At 45.2% G+C, this 13,375-nt stretch overlaps 1 protein-coding gene across 2 annotated transcripts; it reads left to right on the top strand.

Moving 5' to 3' along the window:
* The first annotated feature begins 248 nt into the window (after window positions 1–248).
* LOC100915970 (steroid 17-alpha-hydroxylase/17,20 lyase) lies at window positions 249–9,683 on the top strand. 2 transcript variants are annotated; one of them, XM_003755412.3, is made up of 8 exons: window positions 249–668; window positions 3,336–3,474; window positions 3,681–3,910; window positions 4,572–4,658; window positions 4,906–5,109; window positions 5,534–5,703; window positions 8,103–8,206; window positions 8,919–9,683. In XM_003755412.3, the coding sequence occupies exons 1-8, from the start codon at window positions 372–374 to the stop codon at window positions 9,194–9,196; spliced, it is 1,509 nt and encodes a 502-aa protein (XP_003755460.1). In that variant the 5' UTR covers window positions 249–371; the 3' UTR covers window positions 9,197–9,683. The 2 variants fall into 2 exon arrangements, with proteins under 2 accessions (XP_003755460.1, XP_031811625.1); XM_031955765.1 differs by lacking the exon at window positions 8,919–9,683 and adding an exon at window positions 8,633–8,898.
* The last annotated feature ends 3,692 nt before the right edge of the window (window positions 9,684–13,375 follow it).

Raw genomic sequence — 13,375 nt, 5'->3', positions numbered from 1 at the left:
AATTCCCAAAACCAGATTGCATATGATTTCACTACAGGGGCCCGAGAACTGTGCAAGGTCAACTGGTCCCCCCAACTGGGAATACAAACAGGTGGGAGATTACAGGACCCTGACCTATGTTAGGGAAATCCTCCACCCTTCCTCCTCCTCTTACTGCATCGAGGGAGAGGATCCAAGTCTGGCCCAGTTCCAGGGAAACCTTCATCGGACGTGTGATAAACATTTCAAAAGTCAAGGTGATGAGGGGGGCCAACTTTAAAAAACCAGCCCGAGGACTGCGGAGCCCCAGCGTGCTTGCCTCTGCTGCCAATATCCAACCAGCCTGACTCCGACCTCCCACACCCTTCCTCTCTAGCCATCCCCAAATCAGGATGTGGTGGTTCCTCATCGCCTCCCTGCTGACCCTGCTATACTACTTGTGGCAGAAGCTGGGGACTCTGGGCAAGAAATATCCCACTTGTCTGCCCCATCTGCCCATCCTGGGGAGCCTTCCCTATCTGAACTCCTCTGACCAAGCACACATCTTCTTCACCAAGCTTAAAGAGAAGTACGGCCACATCTATGCCTTTTGGCTGGGGCCTTCGTACTCTGTGGTAGTGAACCAGTTCTCACTGGCCAAGGAAGTGCTTCTCAAGAAAGGCAAGGATTTTGCCAGCCGCCCCCGAATGGTAAGTATTATGATGACTGCCGGGAACCCATGGGGAGGGGCCCTGGGGAGAGCCATGCCCAGGTTGGATTGGGGAGGTGGGAACTGCAGTGCAGCAAGAGGGGGCACACATCTCTTCTTTTGGACTTGGGAAAGAAGTAGCATGACAGAGTGAGTTGCTATCTCTCCTTCAGTCTGTGACTCAAGGAGCAATATCAGTCAAATTGCAGGACCTTCTGGATTTCAACTCCCTTGTCTGCAAATTGGGGGCAACTAGTATCTGAGCAGAAAGACTGACACATTCTCTTTTCTTTCTCAGAGTTTTTCTCAGTCTTTTCCAGATGACAATTTCCCTTTCTCTCTAATTTTCAGCTCTATCCTTGCTCAACTTTCTCTCCCCTATCTCAGTTTTGGAGGACCCCAGTAGAAACTCCTTTTAGAGTTTTTCCATGGAGATTAGCATCCATCAAAGCCAGAAAATAGCATAGAGAGGAGGAATTGAAGACAGGGAGGCAGAAATGAATTAGGAAAAAGGGAAGAAGGGGTATTTGGATACCCTCCTCTCAACCCTTTCCCTTCCTGGGAATACCAATAGTTTCAAGGGCAGATATCTTCCCCCAAAAAGTGTCCCCCTCAAGCATTGAGAATCGAGCGATGAATTTGGGAGGCAGAATTCCTGACAACCAGAGTCCTAGCTCTGCTACTAAGCTGTATAATTAATTACTTGTGTGTCCTCTAGCAAGTGATTGCCTCTTGATGAGCCTCAGTTTTCTCATCTGTAGAATCATGGGATGGTGCTACCTCATCTCTAAGGTCTGTACCAGATCTTTGAGGATATAGACAGCACCACAGAACACAGGGTCTGGAGTCAGGAAGATTTAGCTTGGCGAGTTCAAATTTCTGGAAGATACTTAGTAGCTTGTGATTCTGGACAAGTAACTTTACCCTGTGTGCATCAGTTCTTCCCATAGAAGCTGTGACCCAGGTTATGTTGGGAAACTTTCTTTTCTGGTTCCTTAGGCCCAGGCTGAGAAATCCCACAGCCTGCCCATGGCAGGGTCAGCAGGGAGGTGATGAGGAACCACCACATCCTGATTTGGGGATGGCTAGAGAGGAAGGGTGTGGGAGGTCGGAGTCAGGCTGGTTGGATATTGGCAGCAGAGGCAAGCACGCTGGGGCTCCGCAGTCCTCGGGCTGGTTTTTTAAAGTTGGCCCCCCTCATCACCTTGACTTTTGAAATGTTTATCACACGTCCGATGAAGGTTTCCCTGGAACTGGGCCAGACTTGGATCCTCTCCCTCGATGCAGTAAGAAGAGGATGAAGGGTGGAGGATTTCCCTAACATAGGTCAGGGTCCTGTAATCTCCCATCTGCTTGTATTTCCAGGTGGGGGGACCAGTTGACCTTGCACAGTTCTCGGGCCCCTGTAGTGAAATCATATGCAATCTGGTTTTGGGAATTTTCTTCTTTTTGAGGATGTAAATCAGATCTGAATTAACTATGGCAGTTCTCACTAAAAGCTTCCCCTGAAAGAACTGCTTTGTCCAATAAACCTTAAATCAACTAGTAGGTATATTTAATAGTGTTACATATAACTATATATATATATATGCACACACACTATATATATGCATATACACATACACACACTATATACACACAGAATATATATACTGATGCTGAGTATGCTCAGATCTGAGATTCTATGAAAATGTGTGTCTCCTATCTGCAAAAAATTTATAGTTTTGTTTAGGGGAACAAGTCACACACACACACACACACACACACACACACACACACCCAGAATGATTAGTTTTGTGCTTAATATCAACAGTCTGAGGAAGAAGAAATCACTTAGGACTGATGACTGGAGGAGGTTTCAGCACGATAGATAGATAGAATTTAGAGCAAAGGTTCTTGACCTGAGGTCTGTGAACTTGATATTCAATATTTTGATAACTATTTCAATATAATTGGTTTCCTTTATAATTCGAATATTCTACTTACTTCCCTAGTGTTTTTCTTATTTATTTTCTTGGTTACATTTATTGAGTTCCTAGAGGGGACAGCTGAGGTCCCCAATTAATATAGTTTTGCTGTCTGTTTCTTATAACTCATTTAACTTCTTTGTTTGTTTTTGAGAGGCAACTGGGCTTAAGTCCTCAGGGTCCCACAGCTAATAAGTGCTTAATCTCTAAAGTCACATTTGAACTCAGGCCCTCCTGATTCAGAGACTGTTCTTCTCTCCACTGGGCCACCTAGCTGCCCCACTTACTTGGCTTCTTTAAGAATTTGGATGCTAAACCACTCGGTACATATATGTTTAGCTTGCTCTGTTGTTGATGAGTTTGTCAGCTAAGTAGGGGGAGGATGGGAGTGAGGGGAGACAACAGAAGAAGCCAGGCGGAGAGTTATTAGCGTGGTTCAGGTAGGAGATGACGGTCCGGCGCAGGGCGGGACTGGAAGGGTTGAGGAGAGAAGGGGGCGCAGATGAGAGACCGTGAAGCTAAAATCGGTAGCACTGGGGGAGCTGACAAGACGCAGCGCCCCTGGGCTCACCGCAGTTCTTTAACTACTCCGACTCCCGGACGGAAACCCAGGGCCGGCGGCCCATCTCCCTCGGGAAGGGCGGGGGGATCTGAAGGGAAGAGAGCGGCGCCCCTACATCCAGCCTGCCCTGACTCCTAAGGTAACCACAGACATCCTGAGCGGCTCGGGCAAGGGCATCGCCTTCAGCCAGTACGGCCCCCAGTGGCGAATGTATCGGAAGCTGGTGCAGTCCACCTTCTCCTTGTTTAAGGATCGCTCCCAGAACTTTGAGAAGATCAGTGAGTGCCGGCAGCGGGGGGCTGCTAATGGGGGGGGGGGGCCGGGGCTCGGAGGGGGCCGCAGCCCCCGGGAGGGGGAAAGAAACGCTCCCAGGCTGCTGCTGCCACCTGGTGGCCGCCCCCAAGCTGACGGACGCGTGTGAGGTAGTTGGGGGGCGGGCGGGGGGGTCTGCCTTAGCCGGCCTTTCTTTTCCTCGTCTCCCCAGTCTGCCAAGAGGCCACTTCGCTCTGTAAGTCCCTGGCCGCCACGCAAGGCCAGGCCATGGACCCAGCTATGGATTTCTTCCTGGCTTCCGCCAATGTCATCTGCCAGTTTTGCTTCAGCAGCTCCTGGAAGCAGGACGACAAAGACATCGAGGTCATGATGAACTTCAGCGACACCATCATCAAAAATCTGGCCAAGGACAGCCTGGTTGACATCTTTCCCTGGGCTCAGGTGAGAGCCCTGGGGTCTCACTGCGGCAGAAAAAGCCTCCCTCTGCCTGGCCCACCGCCCAGCCCCTGAGAACATTGTGGCCAAGGCGCCAGCCTCCTCCTCGCCAGCTTTCCCAGCGCTTTGGCAAAGGCCGGACTTGAGTCCGCCGCCTCCAGGAAAGCTTCCATGACTGAAGTCCCCACTGATCCCCGCTTCCTGTGGAACGATGAGCCCAGCCCTGAATTAGAGACCATTTCGTTGCTTAGGAGTTCTTTGCCTAACTGAGCCATGAGCCCCTCCATAGCAGGGACTACTGACTTCTTCTGCTCCTCCCCTCAATCCATCTCCCCCAATTGTTGCCAAGGACAAGGTTTTACACGGAACAGATTCTAAAAAGAATCCACACACTTGTGATTGACTAGAGGTGGGAAGCGGCTCGGTAGCCCCTTCCCACCTAATGGGCCCTCAAGGGTTATGTGACTTCTCCAGTATGGTGGCGGGATGTGTCCAATAAAGAGGGAATCCAGAGGGTGAGATTCCCTGGAGAGATAGCATATCAGGAACAGAGTCAAGGGCCCAGTCTGGGGCGGAGGGTGTGAAGTGAAGTGGGGGAGATTAGAGTTGGGAGCAGAGAGTGGGTCTGCCTTAAAGACCAACCCTTCCATCCCTCCCACCTTTCTAGCTGTTCCCCAACAAAGAATTGACACAGTTGAAGGAGAGCGTCATGTTACGGAATAAGCTACTGGAGAAAAAACTTAAAATTCAAAAGGTACATGACAGAACAGTGCAAGCTTGGAGGGGTTGGAAGAAGGGGGGAGCTGCTGTTAAGAACCCCCATTCTCTGTATCCATTGAAGACAATGCCAGAAAACCTTGGCTGTATTCCTGCTCCTGGACACGGGTTCTCAGACCTGGATTTTGGGGTGGGGTGGGAGCTAAGAGGAGAAAAAGAGGGAGAGGGGAAGGGGTTCTGGGTTCTGGAGAAGGTAGATCCATTTCCCACTCCCATCTTCTCAGGAGAAATTCAACATAGATTCTGTCAACAACCTCCTGGATACGCTACTGAAAGCCAAGGTGAACCACAATGGCCAAGTGACCCAGGAGCTAGAGATCACAGATGAGCACATCCTGATGACAGTGGGTGACATTTTTGGAGCTGGTGTGGAGACTACCAGTAGTGTTGTCAAGTGGTGCATTGCCTACCTGCTGCACTATCCTCAGGTGAGACTATCATTCAGCATTCCTTAATGCTCAGACCAGGGCCCCCAGAAAGAGTTCAGGAAAATGTTGCCTACCTCCAGCTCTCCTGACATGTCCACAGTATGCAGTGGCTCTGGCCAGTGACAAATGACGCCAGCACTAGGGCTGCTTGTGTTATCCCACCTGGACCCAACTGTTGAGCAGACATCTAAACACAAGCTTCTCCAAGCACTGACCAGAGATCCCAGAGAGCTACACCCCCTAGGACCCATGTCCAAGTGCTCATGTCCCTACTGTTTGCCCTGGAACTTGAGAGTTTGTAATCCATGGGCATACACTCCATTGACATAATTCCACCCATCTCACAAGGATACAGCCCTACATCAAGATTCAGCTTCCTGAGCTTAAAAGTCCCATCATCTATAAACCTCCATATGGTTCCCAGGTAAAGGAGAAGATCCAGAAGGAAATTGACCAGAAAATTGGCTTTAGCCGAACACCTGTACTCAGTGACAGGAATCAACTTCTTTACCTGGAGTCCACAATACGTGAAATACTCCGCATACGGCCAGTGGCTCCCTTGCTCATCCCTCACATGGCATGTGCTGACAGCAGGTATGTTCAATTCCCTTATCCACTTACTAAAATACATACCACCAATATTCCAAATCACTCACCAATCAATCAACTCATTAACTAATCCACCCCTTTCTCAATTCATCCAACGGTCTACCCATCAATTAACACACACACACACATATATATATATATATATATATATATATATATATATAAAAGAAATAGATACTCATGTATATGCCTTCATATAGACATACATTCTCCTTCCCATATCAAGTTCACAGGCTAGGAAAAATCTTTACAAAGCCCCGTGACTCCAAAATAAAAGACATTTTCCAAAAACATAGATATAGTCAGTCTAACGTTCCCTACTTTACAAGTGGAGTATGTCAAGTCCCAAAGATGTTTGTTTTGGTCTGAGAAGGGGCTGAACCTAGTCAAAGAAAAGATAAAGGAAAAGGGAGAAATAAGTCCCAGTGAAGAAAGGGATTAAGCCACTCCTCCAAATGAATTCACCAAATATTTATTAGGCATACCCGGTTCAGAAGCTTGTGCTAAGTTCTGAGGAGTACAAGGACAGGTAAGAAATAATCCTTGACTTCAGAAAGTTTGTGATTTAATAAGGGAGATAAGGCAAGGGACACATTTGACTGTGATACCATTCAGACTGTGATAAATGCATAGGCAAAATATAGACTTAATACTATTAAGACTCAGTGGGAGGAAATCACTTCTGGCTGTACAGAGCAAGGAAGGCTTCATGGAAGAAATGATAATTGAGTTAGGCCTTGAAAGATGGGAAGCATTATTGCAAAAGGCGAGTGAGGTTAGATTGTATTATAAGCATAAGAAAACTTCGAGAAATATATGAAGGTAGGAAAAGACAAAATGAATTCTGAAAGAACTGAAAGAAACAAGAGTAAGCGAAAGGCAATCTGGTGGGATAAGGCTGAAAAGTGGGCTGGGGGCAGATCATGGAGCCCTTTGAATACCACTGAAGAGCATGAATGTTATTTTCCAGGTCAATGGTCTCCAAAGTGAGAGATGTGACATGCCCTCAAAGGAGGTATAGCTTGACCCTAAAGGATCAGCCAAGTAGAGAGAGGGAAGATGGGTTATATTCCACCCAGCCCAAGACAGTCAGTTCTAAGTCTTGTCTCCAAAACTACCAAAACTACCCTTCACTCATATCAGTCCTCTGCTCTCAGTTGTGCAAGTTCCAATCTCCCCTCTTCTGAGCTGGCCAATCAGCCCTTGAGAGCAGTTAATCTAACATCTAACCACAATAACCTCAAAGGTGCCACTGGGAAAATCCCCCATCATCACCATGCAACATTTTTTTTAACTAATAGGGGTATGTAGTAATAATAGGATTGTAGTAGAAGTAGGAGGGGTAGAGGAGGAAAAGAAGGAAGAAGAAGAAGGATATAATAGGGGATCTGGACACCCATCATTCTGTAGTACAGAAAAGGGATTCAAGTGAATTGCTAAGAGTGGAGATGTCCAGGAGGCAGATGGGAAAGTAGGTATGAATTGGGAAAAGAGATTGGAGCTAAAGCTATGGATCTGGGGACCATCAATGTAATTGATAACTGAAACTGAGAGCAGATGAATGCACTAAAGGACAAAATATAGTTTTCCCTTCCATCTCTCAGGAGTATGGATGTGACATCCCATGATCTGAAAAATCTGAGTAAATATTTTTGACCCTCCATACTAAAGAAGAAATCTGCATTTTTTCTTTTTCTTGTATGAGGTGTTTACAATACCTTGTAAAATTTGGGTTGATCCTATACAATGCTGTATGTATTTTATGCATTTCTGAATTTCTAAACTTTTTCTATGTGGTCTGCTGGCCTTACCTTCTGTGGCTTCTGTAAAATTCCTCAAAAGTTCCCATTTAATTTTGTTTAAAAATTAAGATATTTATTTATTTAAGTAGATAGCTGTTTAGTATTCATTTAATTTCTTATGCCAACCTGTGATATATCAAAATGATGATGGAGAAAATTACAAGGTTGGAAAGAATAACTATAGAGAGAAAAGGAGAGTCTAAGACAGAGGCTGATGGGATACCTACATTTAAAAGATGATGGTTATTGAAGAGAAATGAAAGAAAATAGAGAGGAAGCTGTCAGAAGGAGGTGAGAATCATAGGCATACAGTCATAGAATCTAAGGGAAGATGGGATATTAAGAAAGAAGTCAGGTCAGCAGTATCCAGTGTTGCAGAGATTGAGAAGGGGGAGGCCAGAGAAGGGAACACTAAATCTGGCTATTTGGTTTTTATTAGAAAGTCATTAGTGATATTGGAAAGGTCAGTTTTAGTTTAAAAATAGACATTCACAGTATGCAGAGAGCTCTAAACTAAGCATGGGAAAGAAGGGAAAAAAGAAGGGACAGTACCATGTAAAAAGATATATCTTCTCTTCAAAGCATTGGAGAATATACCATCCCTAAAGGCACCAGGATCTACATCAATCTATGGTCTATCCACCATGACCCTACAGAATGGGATGAGCCAGAAAAGTTTAAGCCAGGTGAGTAAGTCATGTTAATTATCAAGTAATTTATTAAGAATCTTCCGTGTGGAGGACCTGAGTTCAAATCTGGAGTATGGGAACTGAGGATAAACCACAACCTAGCCTTTTCACTCTTTTTATTGTGGTTTGCTTGAATTTTTTTTTTTTTCTCATTTTTTTCTTTTTGATCTGATTTTTCTTGTGCAGCAAGATAATTGTAGAAATAGATATGCCTATATTGAATTTAACATATATTTTTACCATGTTTAACATAGATTATATGTCATCTAGGAGAGGGGGTTCAGGGAAGAGAGGGAAAAATGAGAACACAAGGTTTTTCAAGGGTCAATATAAAAAAATTATCCTTACATATGTTTTCAAAATAAAAAAACTTCAATAAAAAATAAATTAAAAAATTAAAAAGAAGAATCTTCTGTATGCTAGACATTGTGCTAAGAGCAAAGGTCTCCATACAAGGGGCTTCTTGAACCCGTAGGACATCAAACCCAAATTCCTGGGAGGTAAGAAGCAACCTATTTTTCCATATTCCTCTTCCTTGAGGTTGAGAATGTGTCACTCCCCTAGTCCAAGGGCTATCCAAGGGTTATATTTCCCTCTTCCAACCAGGAATTCCTCAAATGTAGTCTGCTTTTAAGGCATCTGGCATAATGTTTTATTTCCAGAGGGAAATTGTTTCCTCTTGCTGACCCACTCACTGATTGTTCCGCAGAACGATTCCTGGACAAGAATAAGGAGCAGCTCATCATGCCAACTGCCAGCTATTTTCCTTTTGGATGTGGACCTCGAGTCTGTATTGGGGAGTTCTTGGCTCGAGCAGAGTTGTTTCTCTTTCTGTCCTGGATCCTCCAAAGATTTGACCTGGAAGTACCTGATGATGGAGAACTACCCTCCTTAGAGGGGGAATTTGGGGTGGTATATCAGATCGTTCCCTTCAAGTTAAAGTTCAAACTACGGAAGTCCTGGAGGGAGGCTCAGCTGAGTGCTTAGAGAATAGTTAGATTCTCCTCCATTTTAGCTGAGGAACAATCATAAACAAAATGATGGAGGGCCAACTTAACAAGTTAACATGAGGTTCTGATCTGGGCAGACACAATTGGTTCAGCACTACTGATATTACCACTGGGAATCTACCTAAGAAAAAGCTCCTCTCAGGCACTTTCAGGATCTTAGCTAGGAGAGAAGGCTGCTGGAAAGTGCTGAAAGAGACAGCATGGCCACCTCTCCAACTTGCTCATTATTTGAGCAGCTGGGAAGGGACCAAACCACCGCCCCTTGAATCAATCCATCCTCCAGACTGACTCCTCAATCAGCTCCAGAGTCAGCTGCCCCACCCACCAGGTTCTTTGTCTGGAAGGGTAAAGGATTTATGAGGGGGTGGTGAGTTGGAAGGCAAGGGAGGGGCAGAATGAAGCTTTTCAAATGTCCTCAGAATCTGAAATAAATAAAGCTTTTTGCACATGTGTGATGACCAATAGATAGGTCAAGCTGGATAAAATGTTCCCTTTTATGTGGGAAGGGTCAGAGCTGCCATCAGCTGCTCTGTTATAAAACAACCAAAGGAAATGGGGATCTCATCAATTTAGAAGCTCTCTCACCCCCTACACACACACACACACACACACACACACACACACACACACACACACAAACACACTCACAGGTACTCCCCAAAGCCAATGCCTCCTGGAGCCCCTAGTCTCATCCAGCACACTCTACCCCATGTATGGTATCCAGTAATCAGGGACTTTCTATACAGACCCAACACCTGCTAATCATGGATGTATCCCATTAGCTTCAGGATCCCATCCAACTAAGAGCCATCCTCAGCCAGGTATTGGACCCTCTCCTTAGTCTGCTTCCAACCTACCTTACAGGTCACAGGCTGATTCCCAAGATTGTATTCTTTCCACCCTGCCTTGGAGAGTCACATGCCCACCCTGAAAAGACACAACCCATGCTATTCTCTTTCCAAAGATGATACTCCTGATCCACCAGTGGCTGGGAAGGGGTCAAACACCATCCTGGTAGTGGAGAGGGTCTACACTAAACTTTCCATATAGTGCCTTAGTTTCCCCAGTTCTGCATTGGCAGGATGAGAGAGAGGGGCAATCTGCAGACACCTTGTGCAGGAGATGTGAGGGGTAGGAAGGGAAGAACCATGGCCTCTTAGTCCCATTAGACTGTTGGCTACTTGTTATCTTAAAACATATATTGCAGTTATAATCATTCTTAATATTGGCAGTCCAGGGGTAGGCTGGAGCCAATGGAACCAGCACTCCAAAGATACTTGTTAAGTTTTCAGTGTGAACATTTATACCTCAGAAATCAGCAAATGCTACAAATCAGGTCTTGATTTACTGTTTGTTGGTAGTCTAAACTTCAGGAAAAGATGAGGAAAAGTAGTAAAAATGTATGCTAAATTTAGAAGAATGTGGAACTTTGGGGAGAGCCAGCTTATAAACCTTTGCCAGCATACCCCTGACTAGACTTTGCCACATCAGCCACAATCACCTCCTTTCTTTCTCATCCCTGGTCTGGAGCCTATTACGGGCTGGAGGCTTCTGCTCCAGCTGTCTGAACCTCCTGATCCCACTCAGACAGTGCTTCCAGGTTTTGGCATTCTACAAATATTATCAGGATCCCATGAGATTTTTACCACTTTCAAAGGGTTGTCTCTACTACTGCCTTCCATTCCCTGGGCCTTCTGATCTTATGTTCTATTACCACTTTTGCCTGGGGTTTGAGGATATCATTAACAAGTAGTGGACTTCCTACTTTGGGCCTCAGTTTCCTTATGTAGAGAAGGAGGGGGAAAAGCCATCTTTAAAGCATCTTCCAACTCAAAAGTTCTGTTCTCCTTCTCTGGCTGCTTTGACAAGCTGTACAGGTTCCTTATTCACTCCCCTTTCCCTGACAGTGAAAGTCCTCCAGTGTTTCATAGATGGCTTGATTTTTATCCCTATAACACTAGAATGCTGGACAATGGTTCCATCCATGAGTGTTTATGGATTTAGCCATCGTGTACCAATCAGTGACACACTGGCTTGGTTTTCTTTATCCCGCTCAGCCTATAAGGCAAATCTGATTAATGGACACTAATCAATTCAAACTGAATACAAACAGCATGGAGCAGCTGCTCTCCATTCATCTTCCATTTAGTTATGACAAGGAAAGCCTTTATATGTGTCTTATTTGGGAAACCTCTGGGATATGAAATGGGTCATATTCCCCCAAGAACCCAATTTCCTTCAAGCACTTCCAGGATATCCAAACAACTGTTTTACTCAAGTGAATTCCTCTCAGGGAGGCTTGTAACTCTCAGGTAGATCACCTGGGGAAAGCCCCTCCATTGGGTTCATTGCTTAGTGAACCAAAGCAGGCCCTGCCAATGATCATGGCTTTCACTGTGCCTACTGAGAGTTTGGAGATTCCTAGATCAATTTTGCTTATTTTTTAAAGCACTTTTCTTTTTAAGAATTGTTTTGTGGGAAGGCTTTCTGAGAGAGCACAGAGGGAAGTATACAGGGGGTAATTTAGGTATTATAACAACAAAAGATATCAAAATGTTTTTTTAAAATTCTAATGGAGAGGTACCTTCAGGCTAATCCAAACAAAAAGTTTGATCTTCCCCAGTTCCTATTAAATAATAGATTTTGAGTTGAAAGGAATTTGAGGCCATCTGTTTTGGAAAAAGCCATGTGGCTATTATAGAGAAGCAGCCAGAGCACGAATGTCTGTAGTTAAAATGATTGCTGTGAGACCCCAGACATTGCGATCGGCCTGTATGGGGCCTGGGTTAAGGAAAGCTTGAAGAAAGGAGAAAATGGTTGATTTTCTTACACATTACTCATCTCCTGGCACTCTGGGGTCCCAGGCCTGTTTGCTGTTCTTCACTCCTGAGGCCCATGTCCCAGTTCCAAGCCTTTGCTCTGGCTGTACCCCCTACTCGGGATGTTCTCTCTCCTCACTTCTGCCTTTTGGAATCCCTGGCTTCCTTCAAGATTTAGCTTCAATGGCCACTTTTAGAGATGAGCCTTTTCCTGTCACCACCCTTACACTCTAGTCTGAACTGCCTGGAGTCTGTTACCGCCAGCCCCAGTCTCCCCCACCATCCCTAACAGAGTCCCAAGGGTGAATGGGGATAATGAAGATAAAAGTCTCTGTTAGCATGGTTGGTCCCTTGCTTAACAACAGAATCTGCATTACCTGGTATTATCTGCTAGCAGACCAAGGCCAAGGCATTCGAACTGACCCTGAAGACCATAAGCACAGCTTGCCCCTCAGCTCAGGGATATGGGCCCTCCTTCTTCATGTGGCCTCGGATACTAGCTGTGTGACTCTGGGCAAGTCACTTAACCCTGTTTGCCTCAGCTTCCTCATCTATAAAATGAGCTAGAGAAGAAAATGGCAAACCGTTCCAGTATCTTTGCCGGGGAAAATCCAAAGTGGGGTCACAATGAGCACTGAAATGACTGATAATTCCTCCAGCCTCCTTCATTCAGAGGCCATGGGAGGTAGAAGGGGAGACAACAAGAGAAGCTTGGATTTCCCTTGGGAATTAAGCAGCTGTGGTGGTGGTGGGGTTAATCTCTCACTTTATCTAACCCCAGTACTCCTGCTGGGAGCCAACCATGGCAGTACAGAAATCAGAGACCTAGGTTTGTTTCAAAGTGGTTACAGAATTGGCTTTTGACTAGACATCAAGGCAAGCTGGAACAGCTTAGAGGACTGAGACCAGAATTCTGGAGGCACAATAGATATTGTGCTGCTCCAGGGGTCGGGAATACTTGTTTCAGTCATTGCTCCTGACACGTACTAGTTGTATGATTCCCATTATATTGAGCTAAAACCGGCTTCTCTGTAAATACTACACATTCTCAGCCTTCCAGAAGCCATCTAATCCTCTGAACAAGAAAGCTTTTCTGCAATATACTTGCACAGGTATTGTTTGAAAACTTTAGTGAAGGAATCTTTCCATCCAGAGCCAGTTCTTTTTACTTAGAATTGTTTGAAAGCTTTTTAAAATAATTTCATTAAACCTAAATCTGTATTCTTGAAAGGGGGTGGGCTCTAAACTCTGATACCTGCTGTGTAAAAATTCACTAATTCCAGTTAACATTTAGTGCTTAAGAAATGCTCATTGTTGACCGACTCTCCCTCCAAGTC

This window comes from Sarcophilus harrisii, chromosome 2 (assembly GCF_902635505.1).
Source record: "Sarcophilus harrisii chromosome 2, mSarHar1.11, whole genome shotgun sequence".
NCBI lineage: Eukaryota > Metazoa > Chordata > Mammalia > Dasyuromorphia > Dasyuridae > Sarcophilus > Sarcophilus harrisii.
Note: the sequence above shows the minus strand (reverse complement) of the source record. Positions and strands in the feature narration are given on the sequence as shown.

Coding starts and splice junctions, on each gene's coding strand:
- LOC100915970 (XM_003755412.3), top strand. CDS start 372: ATGTGGTGGTTCCTCATCGCCTCCCTGCTGACCCTGCTATACTACTTG. Junction 3,475..3,680: donor CCAGAACTTTGAGAAGATCA/GTGAGTGCCGGC, acceptor TCGTCTCCCCAG/TCTGCCAAGAGGCCACTTCG. Junction 5,704..8,102: donor ATGGCATGTGCTGACAGCAG/GTATGTTCAATT, acceptor TTCTCTTCAAAG/CATTGGAGAATATACCATCC.